The following is a 23,370-nucleotide window of genomic DNA, read 5'->3' as shown; positions in this document are numbered from 1 at the left end:
TATTCAGCTTGAATTATGGTCTTGGATCCCCAAAAATGATAGTGGTAAACAAGTATGTTTGTTTACTTTTATGTGGAATTCATGATACCTAATTCGCCATTAATTATTTTTTATCAAGTATATACCAAGAAATTTTATGTTACTTTCATGTTACCAAATAAAGCTATCATTGGTAGAAGAGATTTTGGGCAATTAATATTTGAAATGTTTGGCCATCATCAGCTGAGGTTTTAGACAGTTGAATGCTCATAATAAATAATAAAAACAATAATTTAAATGATGAAATAATAAAGTTTATGATGCAATAATGATAGTTATAATTGTTTGTTTATAATATTATTTAAAAACTAATATGAACGAAGAATTGTTTGTTTATAATATTAGTAATTGATAATAAATTATTTAATAATTGATAATAAATTATTTAATAATTGAAAAAACCTTTGAGCTTCTAAAATGTTTTTTACTATTTTTCTCCCTAACACAAAACAAAAGTTTTGATCAACAAATTTCCTTGCGGACACTAGTGCATGTAAAAGTTTTAAGCAACAAATTTTCTTGCAGACACAATTGCATGTAAAGTTTTTAAATTATTTAGTGGTTACTATTCTCTCAATAAAATCCTAATGACTTCTCTCTGAACCTGATGACTTCTCTCTGCTTCTGATGGCTTCTCTCTGATTCTTATATTGCTAGTATCTTTTACCAATGGCTCCGTAAGATTCGTCCTACTAATAATTCTATTGTATTATATATATTAATATAATATAAGTTTTTATTGTTTTAATCAAATCCAAGAATTTTTTTTTTAATTTTGTAGAAACTTTTTTATTGGTCTAAAGTACAATAGTTTTCTTTTAATTGGTCTAAAGTACAATAGTTTACTTTTAATTGGTCTAAAGTACAATAGTTTTTTAAAAACATATTAATAGTAGTTCTAAACTTAGTAAATAAATAATAAAATATATTTTTAGACATTAAAAAAATTGTTGCTCAAAATTGTAAATGGTTAAAAAGCTTGAAATTCAGATTTTAACATGTGTAGAATATATTTAAGTAGTTAAGAATGTATTTTATAAATTAAACATGACTGTTTAGTTAAACATGAAAAGTAAAGTATGAATTTATCTATTTTATTTTGTCTTTATTTTTAACAAATAAGTAAACCCAGTTACATCAAAAACAATGTTTAGGGTTATGAAGTATAAAACTATATTTAAAACTATGTTCAGTATAAAACCCAGTTACATTTAAAAAGGCAATCAGTTGAATGAAGCATGAAATCCAGTATTGTGAAAGATGATATAGATGATAAAGTATGAAACCCAGGTACATTAAAAATATTGAATTTAGGTACTTGTGTATGTACTAATACATATAAATGGATTAGTAAACTTTAAATTATTCTGTTTTCTTTATATAAAGTTTATTAAATCAATAAAGGTTATTAAATAAAGGTATTTTAAATACTGGTTTATAAAATCATTTGAAATTATTGATAATAATTTTTTTTCTAACATTTTTAATATAACATTATAAAAAGTATTGTTTTAAAGTATTATAAAAAAGTTGTTTCCAAAAATATTTGGAATGAAACAGTGAGAGAGAAAATAAGGTTACTATATGACATAAATAATATTTAGGTACATTTACAGAATACTTACACACCTGATTTAAGCATGGTGTTTGCCGTACCCTCAGTTATAGTAGTAAGTTTCTTGTTTATACATTTAAATTTTTTTATCTTGTTTGTATTCTTCATTTTGAAACAAAATATTTTTGTTTTTAAAAATAAAATAAAATTTTGTTTCCAAATTTAATTTCTTAGTAAATTATTTTTTTTAGTATTTAGAAATCAGGTTTCAGATTTTATTAGAAATCAGAATTCTGATTTCTGATAAAATTTGATTAGATCTCAGGTTTTTATCTGATTTATCTTGAGTGATTAATCTTCTCAATAAAATACTGTTTTATTTTGTACTGTTTTTATCAAGTAACTGAATATTGAATTCCTAGCTACAGAAAAATGGTATATGTGGTTTCAACAACTCTGAAGATTGCTCTATCTTTTCTAACTATTGTCTAATCTCCTTACAACTGTTAAAAAGGTCTTTAATTAACAAACTTTCTTAAACTCATTTTGAATTTAAAAACTTACTAACAGTCAATACAGATTTCAATCCTCCTGTTCTACTGATGATTTTGTTGTTGTGATGACAATATTGTTGTTGTGGAGACAACATTGTTGTTGTGATGACAACATTGTTGTTGTGATGACAACATTGTTGTTGTGATGACAACATTGTTGTTGTGATGACAACATTGTTGTTAGGTGCAATTGCTATTGCTCTTGAAATATCAAAAGCTTTTGATAAAGTCTGACATGCTGGTTTTCTCCTTCATCTCATATTATATTTCATCTTCATATTATATTTCCATAAACTCTCTTTCCTTGGTGTATCTGGGTATGTTTTTAGAATTATTGAATCATTTATAATTGTAGTATTAAAGTTTTCCTTGATGGAAAACTTATTTACTAGACTCTTTTTCATTTCCAATAACTTCTAGGGTACCAAAAGTTTCTATTTTTGGCCCTGTGTTGTTTTAGAGCAGGTAGTTGAACTCTCTTTCAGTCACAACTTGGGACTTGAAGTTTGCTGATAAATTTTAACTTAAACTAAACTCAGTTATTTATTGGAAATAGTTATTGCAAATTATTTTGATAGTCCTCTATTGATGAATAGCAACACTCTTACTATATTCTTTATTTTAGGTCTTCTAGAATTATTTTTTACTTCTGACCTCTCATGGAAATTATATGCACAACCCTTTACCAAGTTAGCATTTACCAAGGTTGCCCTCTCTTTATTGTGTTATCCCTCTTTTATGCCCCTCTTGCTATTTTCTTATAAAATTATAAAACAGGTTACAAACATTAATAAATCACTAAAGAAATACATTTAAAATCAAATTACGTGATATTTACATTAAAAATTTATTTTTTGTAATTATTTTTGGCAAAAATTCAAATTCAATTAAAAGGGCAAAAAAAAATTACATTTTATCAGTTTTTTTTTATTTTTCGCTTTTTTTTTTTCACTTTTTGATATGTTGCAACTTAATGACAATTTTGAAAAAGCTTAAGCCTAATTTTATTCTTATTTTCACAAGGTTGTATCTTTTTCATTTTTCTACAAATACTACCATTGTAACTGTTTATCTATCATATCTTTTTCTGTCAACCAAAACCCGAACTTGCATTACTTGTCATTCATACTTTTGCGTCCTTAAAACTTTTGTTTTTCTAGATTTTTTCTTGTTTCAGAATTCTCTTCTGTTTTTTTCTGTCTTCTGTTTTAAATTTACTTTATTTTTTTTTACAAAAAAAACAACGAATGTAAATTTAAGTCAGTATAAATAATAATGTATATAAAAAATAATGTTAGAAAAGTTAAAAACTATTGTCATGGCTTTTGGTCAATTTTTTTTAATCCGCTTTTTTTTAATGGATATTTTGTTGTTAAATTGCAAATAACAAAACAAAACAAAGTTCTTTTTTTATAAAATATTTATTTTATAAAAAAACTTATAATTTTAGTTAATTGTTGCAGTTCTTGTATACTTGTCACTCAGAACACCAGCTGAAATGAATTTAGTTGTTGAAGGAAAAGGTAATTGTTTTTAAATTTAACAATTTAACAAAACTAATCAAAGTATAACATGTAAAAATGTGTGAAAATTCTTTAAAAAAAAAAAAAAAAAAAAAAAAAGCTTAATTTAAAATGTATAATAAAATGTATGTTCTCCTTTACTCAACCGAGAGTTCCGAGACAGGTTTTAAGTTAAATCCATAGGGGTTTTTTTGAGAAAAAAACAAAAAATAAAGAATAATTTAAAAAAGATTATCACTTTGCCAACCCAAACTCTCAATCAATGCAGCAACAACTCCCTTACATGCTTTCTCTATATGAATCAATGTATGTACCAAAGCCCCTGCAGTTCATTGTTTCAGTATAAAATAAGAGTGCTATAGCATACCCCAGTAGATGTATGTACGCTTTGCTACATATTCTCCCTGCTAAGTCAGTCAATGTATGTACAACCCAGCACAGTTGTCTATAAATAAAGGTTCAGCGTTATAAGAGTAATCTGTCAATAAAATAAAAATAAGTTTAAAAAAAGTATATAAAAACAATTAAAAAAATGATAAAAAAACATAAACATCATCAACTAAAAACTTTCTGCTCTTAATTTTTGCGGTTTCTTAAAAAGCAGTTAAAATTAAAATACTTCTGCAACTATTTATTTATCTGTTAATTTTTTTAACATTTATTTCACAACTAAAAGTTGCTTAAATAATTTCACTTAAATGTCACTCAAATGTCAAATGTTGTAATTAATCTTCACTTACTTAAGACAGAGGCTATAACATTGATGCAAGGAATTACAGTTAATTCTTTGTTATATTAGTATAATTGAATTATTTTATATAATGTATACTGTATCTTAGTTATATATTTGTGAAGTTTGTTGTAGTTATGAAAATTTTCACCAAACTTTTTATGATATTTAAATGTTATTCTTAGCGTTACCAAAGCATGTTGGAGAACCAAAAGAAAAACTGCAGTTAAATTTATTTCAGATTTGGAACATTAAGTAATTAATTATTTTGTTTTTTAATTTAATCTAATGTTAGATATAAATCTTATTTTAAGTTAAAACTAAGATTTAAATTAATAAAATTTTCACTGAATAAAAATGGTGTGTTTTTGTGGATATATTTATTGATACAGTCATTATACAGTTCACAAACACCAAGATCTTTATAGTAACAGCATCCCTCTATGTCTGCTGAGCCAACACCACCTTAAAGAGCGTTTACAATATTTCTCAGCTGCAAATCTTTTAATGTAGACTTTTTCTTTGTGGTTTATGATCGGAAAATTTAACTCGTTGCTTCAATTTTTTCCGAATCTTTTACTGCCCAATCACCAATGTTTTGTTGTACCATTTTTGTCTATAACATCGATCCAAGAGTAACAGGACAAGCTGATATTCTTCTAACAAGTTTTCTGCTTATATTTAGGTTTGAAGAAAAAGATTGGTTGATTATTTGAGCTGACTTTTTGTTGCTGAGTTTTGAGAATATTTGAACTTTTTGTAGGATTTGTTTTGCAGGTTTGCTACTTTTGTTACCATCACTAAACTTCAATGTTCTTCTAGAATGAGGCATGTTAAAGAGACTACTTATTAGCTTCTCACTGTGTTTTTTTTCAAGCAAAATTTACAAACATCTATAAGTTCATTTATTTCAATCTTGCTATGTTTTTCTGATTTGACAAGTCTAACAATTTAGTAACAATGTGCCATTTGATGCTCTCTGATACTGATTTTTTTACATATTTTTACTGCACAAATACAAATTTGAAATATTGAAGTTAACTGTTGACATTTAAAAAGATTGTTTTGTTAAGTTAGCACTATTTTTTTAGTTAAGCATGGCAAATACTCAGTAGTTAAAACAGTAATCAAGTAAAGTATTTAATTATTAGTTGTCAAAAAAAGTGCAAACTCAATTAAACTTTTGTGTCATTTTTAAATTAGTGTCCAACAAATATTTTTATGGATGTTGAGTAGTGTATATAAATATATTTTTATAACGTTTTTTAAAAAGTTTGTTTCTGTTACATTTTTTTAATTTTCTTATTAAACTTTTTTTGCATATCTCTAAATATTTTTTACATTTTATAACATTTTACATTTTTATTTATTATATATTGATTAAAAGTTGAAAATTTCATCAACAAATCCTAATTTTAAATAAATAATAATTATAAAAATATATAAACAAAACTTATATACATTGGTAACATGGTGTGTGTTATATTATATAGTGAATGTTAAAGGTTATTATGGCCACATAGTGTATGTTATATAACATAGTGTATGTTTTAGGTTATTATGATAACATGATGTATATTATAACATAGTGTATGTTATAAGTTTAATGGTAAGATTGTTATAAAGTGTATTTTATATCCATAATAGTATAATGATATTATAATGATAATAAACATGCAATCCTCATGTGCGAAGATATTTTGCATATCTTTGCATGTAAGGATTTATAATTGCAATTAGAAACAAGTTTTTTTTTGTTATTTAGTAAAAATGAAACTAACAAGTATTGTTAATACTTTGATGTAATTAAAAAGTTAAAGACTTTACAGGTCTGGAATTTCAAAAAAAATGTATACATTTATGCATTCTTTTTCAGGTCTGGAATTTCTTTGGTTCTTTTATAACAGATGTGTTTGTTGATTTAATCTTGTTATTAAAATATAAAAATAATAAATGTATTATACATTTTTGAAATTATAAATATAGGTTTGGTACAGTAATGTTTACCAAGACTTTTTAATGAAATTTGAAGTTTATTTATAAATTTTTTCTAGTTTTAAAATTAAAAAAAAAAAATTATTTGAAACGTTTTTCTTAACTTTAATAAAATAATATTGAACTTTTACCTGTTCAAAGTTGTTTTAATTTGTTCAAAGTTGTTTTAACTTGTTCAAAGTTGTTGTTACCTGTTAAATTTTCATTTTTAAGATTCAAAAAATAATAATAATAATAAGACCAAGTATTAGTTTGATGGCAACAGAGAAATTTGAATATTTTTTAAGGTTATATTAATAAATAATGTATATAATTAACTTAATGTAACACATATAGAAATATAATTACTATAATAAAATTTATACATTTAAATATTTTTAAGTAACAGGTTACATGGCTTGAAGTGAATTTTGATCCAAACAACTTTGCTACTTGATTTTAATTTAATCTTCATTAATACTTTTTATTATTTTTCTGTCCTCACTCTTTTTTTAAAATCTACAATAGGTGCCAAAATTATTCATACATTTATAACTTTTATTAAAATTTGACTGTTATTTTTTACTTAGCCCATTTTTATGACAACCAACGCTGCAGAATTGTTATATATATCGCATAGATCAGTAATCTATCATTTTTAAATCGGGGAATCCCCATTTTACAATGTTAGATTTATTTCACTGCAAAATCAGCTGTTTTTTGTGCAACATAAATATTCGTATGGTGGTGTTAAGATTAATTGATAGGAATTTTTTTCTAATTTATAAAACTGTTTGATTAATATTTTGATTAGTGCTATATTTTGTGACATTAATTTACATGAAAGTGGAACTTAATTTGTTAAAAACATTAATATTCATTAATATTCATTAAAATGACTAAAACAAATGAAATCAGTTTGGATTTAAGACAATTATTCATGGATGACCATAAAAGTGATTTAGTTTACAGTAAAATAGCTCACAAATATAAAAAATGAAAATGCATGATAATGCAGAAAATATGAAGAGGACAGGCTTCCCACGCAAGACATCATTTTGTGATGATAACAGGATTCTAAGAGAAATAACAAAGGAACCAACTCTGTCAGCTAGGAATATTAAAGAAATCCTTGGTATCAATGTTTCGGAGGGAACTATACATCATATATATTATAAAGGTATGAATACTTTAGTCGGCTCATTTTATGATTCTCGAATTTTTTTAATATGATATTCTGGAGCAATTGATATGGTATAGGATTTAACCAGTCAAATGTACCTTAGCATAATTTGGAATGTTCAGCAGCACCCGAACTTGCCCATTTTTGAGTGCTACTTATTATCTATAATAAACTTATAAAAACTTTTCAATTTCCTCAATAACACAATAAATTGACATATGAATCATAAACCTCCTCGGTTGATTCTTGAGTTCTCAGTTGATAAAATTTATGCCAATAATAAATTTATAATTATATCTTACCTATAATTTATAATTACCTATAAAACTTATAATTACCTATAATTAACAATACTTAAACTTTTTTACTTTTTATCCAACTTTTAATCCAACTGATCAATTATAGTGCTAAAATAATTCAAAAATTAAGTATTAAAAAAAATTTAAATATAATTTTTTTATATTTTGTTGAAAATGGAATTGGTTATCGTATTAGGCTAGCTTATAAGTTAAATGTAAAATGGGTCAATCCCAAAAACTATTAGCAGGAAGACAAGTTTTAAAGTTATTTAGTATTAAATGAAATAAAGCAGGTAGAAGCATTATCTAGAGTAAGGTTGATATCATGTTGTTCCATTCTAAAATTAACAATGATTATATTAGGCTAATCATTGTTAATTTTATAAATAATTATCCTAATATAGTACATTAAGATCCTAATTAGGATCATATGAAGATTGGGATACTAATTAAGATCATATGATGATAGTATTTTAGTATATATATTTTTAATTTTAGTGAAGTATCTTGATTTCTCTTTAGATTAACAAAATGATAAAAAAAAAATATGACCATATATCCTAAAGTAAAATTATTAAAACCTTAACTTAAATTTTTAATCTTTTCAATAACTATTTGAAAACATTAATTGACAGTTTTTTCATCTCTAAAATAAACACTACTATTTATATTTATATATATTATAATAGCATTTTATATAATTTATACAAAGAAGATAAAATAAATGATAACACTCTATAATTTTGTTGTTTTTGTATATTTTATTGTTACTCCAAATGCGTCATAAAGTAATAAACAAAGTTGTTCAATTTTTATCTCTAGCTTATTGTCTCTCTAAATTCTGTATTTCTCTATTCTAAACTTCATATAGTATAACATTTTAAAAAACATAGAAAAGAATACTAAATTTAGATAAACATGAAAAAAGATTATGAAAGTTTATTATTAATTAATAATAGACTTTTTTTATTTTGTCATGAGGGATAATTTCATTTCGTTTGTGTTTGTTTAATGGATGCAGTAAGCTCAAGTGAAAAGAAGCACTAATAATATTAAGTTTGCTGTTATTATTTAGAACATTAAAGATAATATTACAAACTAAATATCAAATTACCTCATTATTACGTTAATATTTTATCATTTATAAATACTTTTGATAAATAAATTAATAAGTATAATGCTTACATTCAGGGTTGTTACGACATAATATGTCTGGCAGATCTGTCGACATATTTTTAGACATATATCCGACCACGTCCCTGGAAGTACCGCGCTCAACTTAGTTTTTCCGCGCAGCGGCCTTGCTCGGCAAGGTTTGTGTTTCGGAGTTAAAGAGTTGAGAGAGGGTTGCACCACGAATAATAACTAAAAAATAAAAAACACAAAAAAATGAGTAGCCTCCTCGACTGTAGTGGCCCCCCTCGGGCCTTGGGGAGGTGAATAATCTAAAAAAAAAAAAATATTTTCTGCTGACATAAAATATGTCCCACATATTTTCTATAGACATATTTTGACATAACTTTATGTCTGAATTATTTTCTGCTGACATAAAATATGTCAGACATATTTTCTATGGACATATTTTGACATAACTTTATGTCGGAATTATTTTCTGCTGACATAAAATGTCAGACATTTTTCTATGGACATATTTTGACATAATTTTATGTCTGAATTAATTTCTGCTGACATAAAATATGTCAGACATATTTTCTATTGACATAATTTGACATAATTTTATGTCTGACATATTATTTTATTTTAATCTAACAAATTTATAGCGCATTTTAGCTTAATTTAAAGAGTAAAGTGAAAATAGTCTAACAGATTTGTTGCTTTTTTGCAATCAGTTATGCTTTATAAAACTTTTATTTTAATCCCTATAAGCAAAAATCAGTTGTTTTATAAAGGTCTTTTTCTGCCCTTTTTAGCGATGCAACATTTGATAGTAGTGAATAATATTGACTAGTATTGATGCATCATTTGATAGTATTGATTAGTATCTATTAGTATTGGCGATTTCCCGTTATAAGAATCTAAAAACCATCTCAAGCTGAGTTTTTATTACTGAAAGTGGTTTTTATTAGTATGAATAAACTTAAAATTATTCTTTTGATTAAAATAATAATAGAAAAAAACATTATCAGTTATTTTTAGTTAATAGTTGATCTTGAAAAAGGTTTCGTTATGAAAAATTGAATTCAAAAGATTCTAATAATTTATAACTAATTACGAATAATATACTTATAGTTATAATAGTTATGATACATTTATCATTAAAAAAACTGACAATTGCATTATAATTGCATAGTTAACTGCCATAAACTTGCATAAAATGTTTTGAGTGAAATATATATTTTAATAATTATTTATTTTGTTTTCCTTACAATTTAAAGTCAAAAATGGAGAATAATTTATTAAATGAACAAGTGAAAACTCAATTTGAAATAAATAAAGGAGGAAAATGTAAAATGTGCAAAAAATTTTACAAAGGCAAATTAAGTAACCTCAAAGATCACCTTCGAAAACACAAAGAAAAAGTCGGCGAAATTGAATTAGTTGAAGCTACCCCAGCTACAAGGCATCGAAATGACGATGAAATTCAATTAATTAAACGAATCAAGCTAGAAGTTAATGTAAATCAAATAATTAGAGAAACAATTCGATTAATAATGCGCCGTAACTTGTCTTTAGCATCAGCTGATGAAATCGGACAAATGTCTTTAGTAAAAAATGCACTCAAAAAATTCAATATTTTTATAAATCGTCACAGCATGAAACGCTACATTCAACATGCATGTGAAAATATTTTTTCGCTAATAAGAGAAGAAACTGAAAATGTTCTTATGTCGTTGATGTTTGATAGTGCGTCGCGATATGGAAGAAACGTGTTTGGAGTTAGTTGCAGATATATCAAGGACGGGGAAATAGTTGTTTTCTTTTTGTTTTCTTTTTCGCTTCCAACAAGGCTGCAAGCAGCCACTAATTAAAGTTGGAAGTTACTGAAAGAGAAAAGATGAAGATTGCAGAGCAAGATAACGATTGACGGACGACTTAAAAGATTGCAAATTATATGAATCAGGAAAGCAAGATGAAGGAAGCGAATTCCAAAGAGCTGATGTTTGAGGAAAAAAACTAGACGAATAAGCGTTTTTGGAGCACTTAGGAACAGTCACAGAAAAAGGATGACACTTAATTGAATGACGAGTAACACGAGAATGAATTATAGTAGATGGCAGTGCCCATTATAGTATTTGTAGAAAAGAGAAAGAGAAGCAACATTACGACGATGTGATAATGGTTGGAGGTTGGATGCAAGAGCAGGTCCAACTATGTTTACAATGCGTTTTTGCACCTTGTCTAAAAGAGAAAGGGCATCATTAGAAGATCCGCCCCAGATATAGCAACAATATTCCATACAAGGCCAGATTTGAGATTTATAGAGATAGAAAATAGAATCCGAAGTAAGAAAGTGACGAGCTCGATAAAGAGATGCAACCTTAGCAGATGCTAATTTTGCAACTGATTTGATATATGGTTTCCAAGAAAGTTTACAGAACCTTAGGCATAATTACTCAAGAAGGTCGACAGTTTGGCGAAATTTTGGCTGCTCAATTGGAAAATGTGATTGGAAAAATTGTAAGATGTGTTAATGATATCTCCCAATTTGCACAAATCAGGGAAAGAATATGATGAAGGCTTCAAATATTCTCCAAAATGCACAAGATCAAATGAAAGTAATCCTTGAAATTTATGGTGACAAATTTATAGATTTTGACGAAAAAGACGAAGAAATTGATATTGGCGCTTTAGAGAATGAAGAAGGGAATTATAGTGAAGCCCACACTGTTTGCATTGAAAAATCGGTAGGATTGTTCTGTTCAGCCATGTTTTGTGGCGCACATGTGTGTCAGCTAGTTGCCAAGGACGTAACGTCAATGTTTGAAGATGCATTGAATAATATAAGTAAGGTTGCTATTGAATCCAAAAAAGTAGCATATATTCAAACATATAAAAATCTAAAAAAACCTCGTATAGACATTGCACCTCATTGGGATTCCACTTTTTTGATGATAAAAGATTTTCATACCTACGCAGAATCATATCAAAGGATAAGACACGACAAGTCAAAGTTAAATGATGCATCATGGAGCTTAATAGATTAATATTTCAACGCATTTTTACCAATACATTCGGCCATGATGGATTTTCAATCACCAAAATTATCAATGAGTGAATTCTACGTTCGATGGATTCAAATGAAAATAGAAATCAAGGACTTTCCAGAAGGTGATTTGGGATTAAAATTGTTACTGACCAACGTAATTACGAGAACAAGTTTTTTTTAAATGTGAAGCATTTATTGCTTTAGTTCTGGATCCTAGATTTTGCTTTACATCGGGTCATCAACTGTTTAATACAGAACTGTTGAATAGAGGAATCACACAGTTGATCAAAACCCATCAAAAACTTTGCACTCGACAAGAACAGTCAAATTCTTCATCAACAGAAGAATCCATACAATTAAATGCGTCATATTCATCAAATACTTCTGAAGAGATACTTCCGATGAACTCAGAAGATGTTGAAGCTGAAAAATTACGCCGTTTCATTGAATATACTGGAGGAGGAACAAGGCAAGGTATTGCTAATGCATCTTCAGAATCAGATGAAGATATTCGTCAACTAATTTTAAAATGGGCTCTTAATGAAGTGCGAGTGACATTAGACGTTGAATTCAACATTCTTGCTTACTGGAAGAAAAATCAAAGAACAAAATGGGATCAGCTCTATGAAATTTTGCAAGTAGTTTACGGTGCAGCGTTCTCTAGCGTAAAAGTTGAACGTGATTTCTCTGGATTTGCTTTGGTTTATAGCCATCTACATACTCGCATTTCAAATGATTTCCTAAACTCCATCATGGTGGTAAAAAACAATCTGGATTTAATTGATAAAATAAAGTTCGTTTAAAAAACTTGTTTACTTATTTAAAAAACAATTCTCATTTTTTTTTAGTCAAACAACTGTTTTTCTACAAGGTCTCTTAATTTGCAATAAAATCTTTTGAGATTTCATTTTTCATTATGAAAACTTTTGAGGAATTGTCAATTGAACCTGTCATTTTGAAAAGGACACAAGTACAATACTTTTAACAATTAATAAATTTAAATTAAAAATTTCTGTATGATTTATATTTTTTATAAAAAATAAAAGTTACATAAGTTATATATGTTCTTGATTTATCTACTTTTATGTTTAATTTCTTTAGTAGTGTAGAAATTATTTTATTAAAAACCATGTTTTGTTAATTTTTAATAGTTTAAATAAATGGACTTGTGCCCTTTTCAAAATGACAGGTTCAATTATTTTATTGTTAAATAAATCATAACTATTATAACTATAAGAATATTATTCGAAATTATTTATAAATTACTACCGGTTAGTCTTCTTAATATGAATTTAATGAGCTGAATATAATTTTTGCGAAATATTTCAAATTCTTCAGCTTAAAGGAATTTAATTTGGCACAAAATTTTTGAAATTATGTGATCCATTTTTCTCCTAGAATCTTTTGAATTCAATTTTTCAAAATCTTTTTCAGGATCATTTATTAATTAAAAATAACTGAAACAGTGTTTTTTTTTATTATTATTTTAATCAAAAATAATAATTTTAAGTTTATTCATACTAATAAAAACCACTTTCAGTAATAAAAACTCAGCTTGAGATGGTTTTTACATTCTTATAATGGAAATTGCCAATATTAATCAATACTAATCAATAGGGATGGCACTTTTACTTACTTTTTTTTTGCTTACTCGAGTAAGTTAATTTTTATCAAAAAGTAAATTACATAAATAATTTGAAACGTTTTATGTAAATTTACATTTCTGTATAAGTAACTTATTTTTTTGAAAAGACTTTTACTTTTTAAAGTAAGATTTTTTACATTCAAAAAAAAGTTATGTAAAAGAAGATTACATCAAAAAGTAATTTACTTTTACATGTAAAAGGAAGTCACGTGAAAAAGCTATTTTACTTTTACATTTAAAAGTTAATTACTTTTGAAAATTACATTACATAATATAAAAGTTTCTCAAACTGTAATTTACATTTAACTACAAAAGTAACTATTTAAAAAAAAATTATATTATAAAGTAACTTGCATATGAAAGTAAATTACCTAAAAGTAATATGCTACCAAATGTAAATTAAATTTACAAATACAATAATATTTTTAAGTAGGAATTTTTTATTTTAAAAGTAATAACAAATCTTTATTAAAAATAAATTACATCAGAGCCGTAACCAGCTTTTTTTGGTCTTTGAGATAGCTAACTTCCAGACATGGAGCAAACTCCATGTTTGCTCCATGTCTGGAGTTAGCTATCTCAAAGACCATCCTTATTTGACATAAGTATAAATATATAAATGTTTGGCGTTTGCTCCATGTCTGGAAGTTAACTATCTCAAAAGACCGAAAAAAGCTGGTTCTGGCTCTGTACATAAAAACAAATTTAAATTAGATAAGCTTACATTTTATATAAATTGTAAAGTAAATTAAAAGTAGCTTATATAAAATATAAGCAAATAAATTTACTTATATTTTAAGATAACTTTGACATGATCTTGTATAAAAGAAAAAAAGAAAAACTTTAAGGCACTAACATTTAGTTTGCCGCAACATTCGATTTGCGCGGTTTTAGGTATTTCTTCCCTGTAAAGTTTGAAAATATCAATAATAGGTTTCCACCCATGATTAAAACCCTCTCTTGTTCATGATAGTTTTAACTATTATAACCCTTCTCTGAATCAAACTGTCTCAAAAATGTTCACTATCTGGCCAACCATTCGAAAGGTCTGGAATTTAGACAAAGCTAAAATAAGGCATTTAGCAGAAGGCGCATATACCCATGGGTGACTCAGAAAGGGAAGTTTATTAGAAAAGAAAATAATTGGCGTAGTTGTTAGTCTTTTTTTACAATTTTTTTGCGTAAATGCATTTATTATTTAAAAACTAAGGAAAGTTTAAACTTGTCCTGAATTATGGGAGCTATAACACCATGGCCTGAAGATTAAGGAGCCCCGAACTTTATTAAGAGGACTCATTGTTTTTGTAAAGATTTTTCGTCACTTTGATACAAAAAAGTCCACTTGCTCAAGAATATCCTTTGACTCTAAAAGTCTTTATCTAAGTGTAGTATCAGTGGCCTAGCTACTGCAAGGCCAAAACTTACAGTCCCACAAGCAACTAAACCAAGAACCGCAAAGTTCAGAAGCACTAAGATATATTTAAAGAGTTTTTTTGTTTGTTTTTTTAAGAAAAGTTATCGCTCCAGAGAAACAGTAATTGGGCACCTTGGCCACGTATGTCTACTAACAAAATACACTTTGCTTGGCCGTTGTGTAATATACCTATATCCCGAGCTTTAGCGTAAAAACGATTTATAAGTAGATAAAGAAATAAAAATTGTGGTGATTAGAGCCTGGATACAAAAATGCCCTTAAACATTTACCATCCCTACTACAAATGTGAGGGCAACAAATTAGTAATTTTTGTTGTTTTTGTTTTCTTACACTAAGTTTACATCCTCGCCAAATGAAGTGGTTGTTTCAATCTTTTTCTAAACATTCTTATGTGATAAGGAAGAACACACTTAAGTTTGGTACTTTAGTATGTTTTTGTTTATACCACAACATTGCACAATTTTAAAGAAAATTTAATATGAAATCTTATTAATTTAATATGAAAACCATTTTGACCAAAGTTATTGCGTTTACATAATTATATTAATAATACATCTCATAATTTACGAGCGTAAATTTTAAGATGTAATATTGATGTAATTATTAAAGACATCATTGTGTTATTGGTTATTTGGTTATCCATAAAGTCTTTAAATGAGTTTAATGTGGTTTTTAACAACACATTAAAAGGTTTTTGGAAAACCTCATTTGTACGTAACTATATAATAATATTATTAGTTAAAGAAGAGGCTATTGATTAATTAGTTGTAATTGGTTTGTTGATAAAAGGAACCGTTGCATGTACAAGTTGTAAAATTTTTTAATATTTTCCTAAACATTCTAATGTGATATAAACAAGATCATACTTGAGTTTGGTACTTAAGTATGTTTTATTTACCAAAAGTATATTTATTAATCAAAATCATTGGTTTTTCAGAATCATAATATTACATCTCAGAGTTAACGCAAGTAGACATCATTATATTATTGGTTACCATAAAGTCTTTAAATGAGTTTAATATGGCTTTTAACAACACATCCAAAGACTTCATTTGTACGTAGCTATTAATAATACTATTAGTTAAAGATGCTGTTGATTAAGTAACTTTAATAGGTTTGGTAATAAAAGAATGCGCCACATTTTCAAATTATGAAACTTTTTTACATCGCTTTTAATGTGGTATAATACCACGCAATACTTGTATTTAAATCCATTTAAAGTTAAATCATGTATTTTGATTAATTTATATTTTCATGGATAAAATTTTTTTAATCCATTTTATTTATATGTTAAAAAAAAAAAAAATATTCAAAATTTCGGTTATTTATGCAATATTATTTCTGTTTTAGTATGTTATTTTAGAAAAAGATTCACCTTTTTCTAAAATAACATACTAAAACAGGAGAATTTGAGACTTCAGATACATATATTTTAATTTTTTAGATATATTTTCAAAAAATACAAAACTATAATTGTCAACTTAAATAAGGTAGTTAAACTCAAACTTCAGAAAAACAAATGATTATCAATTTTTAATGACAAGTTTTTAATGTCTTTATTATGTACGGATATTTAGAGGCTTGGCAATAGGACTATTTTTGTCTTCTTCTTTTCCCCGCCTTTCGTATATTTTACAAAAGAAAATAATTTGTAACGGCAAATTAAGAAAAATAAAAAATTATAAAAATTAAAAATCCATCACTGTTTTAAAGAATGTCTTTATATAATAATAAAAAAAAAACCAATGACGAAGTTATATTTGAAAAAAAAATTAATTTGATAATTATCAAATCCCATTTAAATCCCATAAATAATTAGAGAGGTTCCTCAAAATTTATATGTTCATAGTTTTTAAACATTAAGAGATTATTGCATGATATTAGAGACTTGTTAATGAACTTAAATTTAGTTTAAAATGTTAAAAAAATTTTTTTATAAATGTTATAAACTCATCACTCTCACACCATGGTATAAAAGGGAAGTAACATTTTTAAGGGTTTATTTTTAGCAGACTCCGATTATCGCAATACTTTTGAAAAGCTTTACATAAACATGAATATATAAATGTTTGGAGTTTGGTTCATGTCGTTACATAAAGTTAAGTTCTCAAACAAAAACAAAAAGCTTGCTACGGGCCTGATTTTAAATTTGTGATTGGAATCTGGTTGTTTAAATATTGTGATTTGCACTTTTGTTATTTTTATTACTTTAAATTTTTTGAAAATTTAAAATAAAAAAAGTAACAAAAATTTACTGAGAAAAAAAAGAATTTGATGTTATTTCATCTGTATGATAAAACATCATCAAGTCAATTTTCTTCACAATTGACCATATAATTTTAAACTTGAAAGTGTGCTTTTTTGAACCATCCTACTAAATACGCTATATTAAATAAATTAAAATAAGCGGTTGTTGCGGTTATAAAAAGTTATAAATTTTTTTTTAAGTTAAATACTTTTACATTTATACTTTTTTAACTTTAATTTTTTTTTTTTTCAAATTAATCTTGATGTTATTTACATCAGTTGTTTGAAAGTTTTTTTTTGAAAGACTGTCTGGTTTAATGTTCTTGCTTTGGAAATGGCTCTATATTTTGCAATTTTATTTTAAGTTTTGTATTTTGGCTTCTTTTATTCAGCGTGGTTGTTAAAAACCAATCTAACCAAAAAAGTTATTTCTGGAAATGACCAACTCGACTAATTGTTAGATAATAGAATAATAAAGGAATACTTGTTTTCTGGAATGGACTAATTGAATTTAGTTCATTCCAGACAACAGTTTTATGAATAGCTATTAATAAATAAACAAACAAAAAATTAATTTTAATTTCTGAGTCGCTGTTTCGACCAGAGCTGACCAGTGTCGTCCCGAATGGGGGTGAGGGGGTATCCCCCACCCCAAAGCTATTATATACGCATTTGAGTTAGCACATTTGTACATTTAGTTGGCAAGTTTTGAAGTATTGTTGGCAAATATCAAATATCGAGGACCTTTTTTTTGTGTGCGTGTGTGTCTCTAGTTGGCAAAAAACACATACGAACCCCCTCCTCAATCAGAGACTTCTTCGGGACGGCTCTGACAACAACCATGCTGAATAAGAGAAGCGAAAAGCAGCAGCATAACTACAAATATGCCCGGCTCATTTACGGTAAATTTTTATCAGGGCCACTAACTTATTTCCTCCCAAAAAAAAATTAATACTGAAACAAATAAATCAAAAAAATGTTTTCAAAGCTTTTATGCAAAAAATCTTTTTTTTTTAAAGTTATAAACCCCAACTTTAAAAAATATTAGAGAAAAAAAGTAAGGGTACGACCTCCTTGCCCAGGAAACAAATTTAACATGCACGTTCATCGGGACTACACAAATGCTTTCAAGATAAAGTAAAATCAAAGTAAAGCCAGAATGATAAAGTAAAATTTAAAAAAAAAAAGATTCAAAAAAGTGGAGTTCTCTCGTGCTCTGAAAACAATTTCAACTTGTACTTTTATTAAGTTTACACAAATGCTGGAAGGTTTACACATGCATGAATTACCCGTAGCTTAGAAACTATGCCCCTTTTCCCCATCTTCTCCCGACAAACTTTCATTATGGCCATTAACCTAATCTGCTAAAGAAACAAAAAGAAATAAAAAATCAATGATTATTTAGCAGCCCCTATTAGTACTCATGCGACAGGGAGCCTGTCTCTATACTACTAGTATAGACTATATTTGCCCCTAATTATAATAGAACTACCCTTTACAATATACGTGAAAAAAAACAGGCAATTGATTTGAATACGCTACCTATCTCAAAATTTATGTTAAATCAACATGAAATGACTGTTCTTTGAGAAAGTAAATAATATAACTTACTTTTTACTTACTTACCAAGTAAAGTATAAAATTTCAAAGAAAAAAATACTTTTATTTGTAAAAGTAAATATTTTTTTTCAAATTACTTTTGTGTAAGCTGTTTTTGCTAATTACTTACTTTTACACGTAAAAGTAATTTTTTGTTACGATGTAGTTTTATTTAACTTTGTAAAGTAAGTGTTATGTCTTTTAAATATTATATTTGCGTAAGTTTATTTCATAAATAAAATGTTTTACATTTAAAAAGTAAATTACATTTCGATGTAAGTTTTTTATGTAATCATAACCACAAAAAAAGTTTAATGAAGCAAAAAAGCAACAAATTTGTTAGACTATTTTCACTTTACTCTTTAAATTAAGCTGAAATGCGCAATAAATTTGTTAGATAGATTTTTTCTTCAAGAATATCAAACAGCAAATATGTCAGACATAAATTTATGTCAAAATATGTCTGTAGAAAATATGTCTGACATTTTATGTCAGCAGAAAACAATTCACACATAAAATTATGTCAAAATGTGTCCATAGAAAATATGTCTGACACATTTTATGTCAGCAGAAAATAATTCAAACATAAAATTATGTCAAAATATGTCGATAGAAAATATGTCTGACATATTTTATGTCAACAGAAAATAATTCAGACATAAAATTATGTCAAAATATGTTGATAGAAAATATGTGGGACATATTTTATGTCAGCAGAAAATATGTCTCAGACATATTTGACAGATAACAACCCTGCTTACATTTTTGTGTAAATTTATTGTTGCGCTATATTTAGAAAAGCAAACATCTGTATTATTATTTATTGTATATAATTATTTTATATAATTATTATAATTTATTATATATAATTATTATAATTTATTATATATAATTATTACAATGTTATATTTATCTTATTTTATTTTAAACATTATGTTTACATTTTGTGAGACTCTGCTGATGACTTTTGTAATGTCCTTTTACCAGAATGGTTGCAGAACTATCTTGGACGATGTTTGGAATGAAACTAGTCCGATACTGCTTATACATGTGGTTACCAATGTACTTGAATCAAAATGTATGTACTTATATATGTGGTTACAAATGTACTTAAATATTTTTATTTATTTAGAGTGAGAGTTTTTAGAAAGAAATATCAAAAACTTTTTTTTTTAATTTAGAAATAAAAATTTTATTAAAAAGAATTGGTGAATTAATATAAAAAAATAAAAATTTATATATTTTATAAATAATCAAAAAACTTAAAAAATAAATAAAGTATTTATTTAATTTCTGTTGAAAACAAAAGTAAGTTTTGAAAAAAATTTTAAACAACGCCTCTGCATGGAGAAACAAGTTAAGCGTGGAGATGTGGTGAATTTGAACTTCGATTCTCTTGATTGTGAGTCTAGTGTTCTACCACTTGTCTGGTACCACATTACTGCAATACATGTAATACATACACACATTCACACATACAATGTATGAGTGTGTGTATGTATGCATATAAAGTATATTTATATTAAGTTGCATTATATAAGTTCAATTTTTTTTTTTTTAATTAAAAAAGGTTTAAAAATAAACAAATAGTAAAATTATATTTAAATTAAGCTCTGATATTTGTTAGTACTTTGAATTATTTCTTATTAAAGCTTTTTTTAGTTTTTTAGTCTTTTTTTTTTTTTAGTTAAAATACAGCGTATCAATGGCTGGCATGTTAAGTACTGCTTTTGATATTGGAGGTGTTGCTGGTTCAGCACTGATTGGTATTTTTATTGACAGGTTATTTTTAATAATACTTGTCAATTTGTATACATGGTATTTTAATTGTTGTTGGATACAACATTAATTTTGTGGATTTTGTTATATCCAACATCAGTAAAAAAGGAGAAGTTATAAAAAAATCTCGAAAATAATATTTGTTTTATAGAAAACATATTTAAAAACAAATATTGTCAAAAACTTGTTAAATTTTTTTTTAACTTTTAGATTAAAAAAACAAACATAATTTTCATGCAATAAAATTGAAAAAATATTATTTTCCGATTATTATATTTATGCAATATAATCAAAAATAGTTATAAATTTTTTTGACCCACCCTACTGGCAAGGTAAAGGAGGAAAATATACTGGCAGGCTTGTTTTGTTCAGTGACTATGAAAAAATAAGGTAAGAATATTTGAATTAAGACCCCATTTTTTTGTGGTTGTAAAAATTTATTAATTTCTAGCTGATTTTTGGGCCAGAATGTAAAAAAAAGCATATAAAGTTTAAACCGATTATAAATTTTTATATATAGATTATTTTAGAAATTAATAAGTAATTTTAAAATGCAATTAAGCAGCGAATTGAGAACAATTGCTGTTGATCAAGCGCTTGTAAAGTCATATTTTTCATACAGACATAAATGAAGTGAGTATAATGAAATAATGATTAAGCGTTTCATTTTATTGATGAGTATCTTTGACATTTTTATCTTTCAAAGTGTTAGAAAAAATTGTTAGTGATAACTTAACGAAATATTTAGAACCAAATACTCTTTTTTGCAATCAACAACATGGTTTCTTAAAAGTTTAACTGTACTACAAATTTATTGGAATCCTTAGTGTTTTATGACATAATTAATCATAAGCAATTCAATATACATTTTATATACTGATTTTCAAAAAGCATTTGACAGTACTTCATGAGATATATATCAAAATCAAATAGGTTAAAGGTGCTGAGTGGTGTTTCAAAAAGTTCAGTACTCGGATCATTGATGTTCTGTAATATATAACAATGGTTTACCTTCAAAGTAGAATAATATATGCAAACTTAATCCAGATGATAATAAAATTACTGTTTTAAATAACAGTTAAACTCATAACTATTGCAGGTTGATATTGATTAAAAGTTAGACTTGCAATTATTTCAGGATGATATTGATATATTAACTGAATTGTCTATCAAATAGATGATAAATTTTAACACTTCAGATAATGTAAATCATGTATTTCGAAAAGGATATTAATAGTTATGAATATTATATGACATATAAAACTAGACTCAAAATCTATAGAAATTGATGTTGGTATAATGATATCAAACACTATGAAGTGAACCGAAATGTAACCATTCACATAGACTTTATAATGTCTTAAGGGTTTTAAAAAGTTCAAGATAAAATTTTTGTACCAATGTTTAGGTGTCATGTGTTTTTTTTTTGTTCAAAAAAGTTATGACCGTTTTACTATTTTTATCAAAATTATTAAGTATTTTAAAATTAAAAAATAAAATTGTTTTGATATCTTTGATGGTAGCCAATGACATAATTATTTACATTTATTATTTTAGAAAATATTTTTAAAATTAGAAGCTCATTTTCTGTCAACACACGTTTTAATTGATTTACACTGAGTTTTTTTCTCATATAAAAGTAGATTAATTAAGCAAATTTGATTTTCAAAATGCCAAACAAAGCTTTTTCTCATAATGAAAATTAGGCTAAAGTGTGTTTGTTCTTCTTCCAAAAAGGTTCAAGCATGTCCCAATGCAATACTTTCACAATCCCAAAAATTTCATTTGATTATGATCCAAAAGACCATTGATTTTTCAAAAGTTATAATTGCAACACCAACAAGATCAAACATATTGTGTCAGTGTATTATTTGTGAAATAGCAGGGTTTTTTATCACCTAGGGGTCCTATCAAAGTATGCCAACATTGTTGGCAACCAATAGACCAACGAATGTTTCATCCAAACTCTTGTACTGTTCAAAATGCAAGAGAAAATCTTAGTACAGCTCTAATTCAGGTTCTTTGTGCAGCAGAGATTGTTGCATTTGACTTTATAAAACAAAAGGTTAAAATTGCACGTGATATATATACTATCAAATTAACAACCAGAGGGAAAGATTTAACTGTTACAATGAATATCAAATCTCAAAATTGCTCAAAAGCTCAGTTTCCTTCTCAAAATTCAGTGTCATCTGATGTTATAAGTAGGCTTCTATCTACGCTAAGCAGTTCTCTTAAGCAAACTTATTAGGCAGCAATTTTTTTCAGGATATGGAAGGACAGAATGTATCAATAAAATCTTACATATAAAGTCTTACAGGATGAGTATGATAAACATTTGAAACCCTTTTTTATCTTAACAAATATGCTTAAATAACCAATTGTCGAAAACCATACGAGGAAAGCTCAGCATGCAATAGTGTAGTGTGAAGGGGAATTTAATGGCAATCAATGTCAACAATTCTTGAATAAAATTATTTTGCTTGAATCATTACAAGCATTTGCTAAAATTGGATTACAAGGAATAAAAATAGATGGGGCTTTCAGAGCTTTCAATAAAGTTGTAAAATCATGCTTTGGTAATGGTCTTAATCACAAATACAAACTCTTTAAAATTGCATACAGAGATCTTGGAATTTC

The 23,370-nt window shown here is 26.3% G+C and overlaps 1 protein-coding gene across 1 annotated transcript in view; it reads left to right on the top strand.

The window, feature by feature from the left end:
• Window positions 1-23,370, top strand: part of LOC101237447 (glucose-6-phosphate exchanger SLC37A1) — a 43,050-nt gene that overhangs the window by 16,826 nt on the left and 2,854 nt on the right. Inside the window, exons 6-10 of the mRNA XM_065818307.1 lie at window positions 1,644-1,709; window positions 3,599-3,671; window positions 4,587-4,656; window positions 19,939-20,029; window positions 20,639-20,733. Of these exons, the coding sequence (XP_065674379.1) occupies window positions 1,644-1,709; window positions 3,599-3,671; window positions 4,587-4,656; window positions 19,939-20,029; window positions 20,639-20,733 (395 nt within the window). The remainder of the gene's footprint in view (window positions 1-1,643; window positions 1,710-3,598; window positions 3,672-4,586; window positions 4,657-19,938; window positions 20,030-20,638; window positions 20,734-23,370) is intronic.

Source organism: Hydra vulgaris, chromosome 14 (assembly GCF_038396675.1).
Source record: "Hydra vulgaris chromosome 14, alternate assembly HydraT2T_AEP".
In the NCBI taxonomy this organism is placed as follows: domain Eukaryota; kingdom Metazoa; phylum Cnidaria; class Hydrozoa; order Anthoathecata; family Hydridae; genus Hydra; species Hydra vulgaris.
The sequence above is the reverse complement of the archived record's forward strand: the minus strand, read 5'-3'. Positions and strand labels throughout refer to the sequence as shown.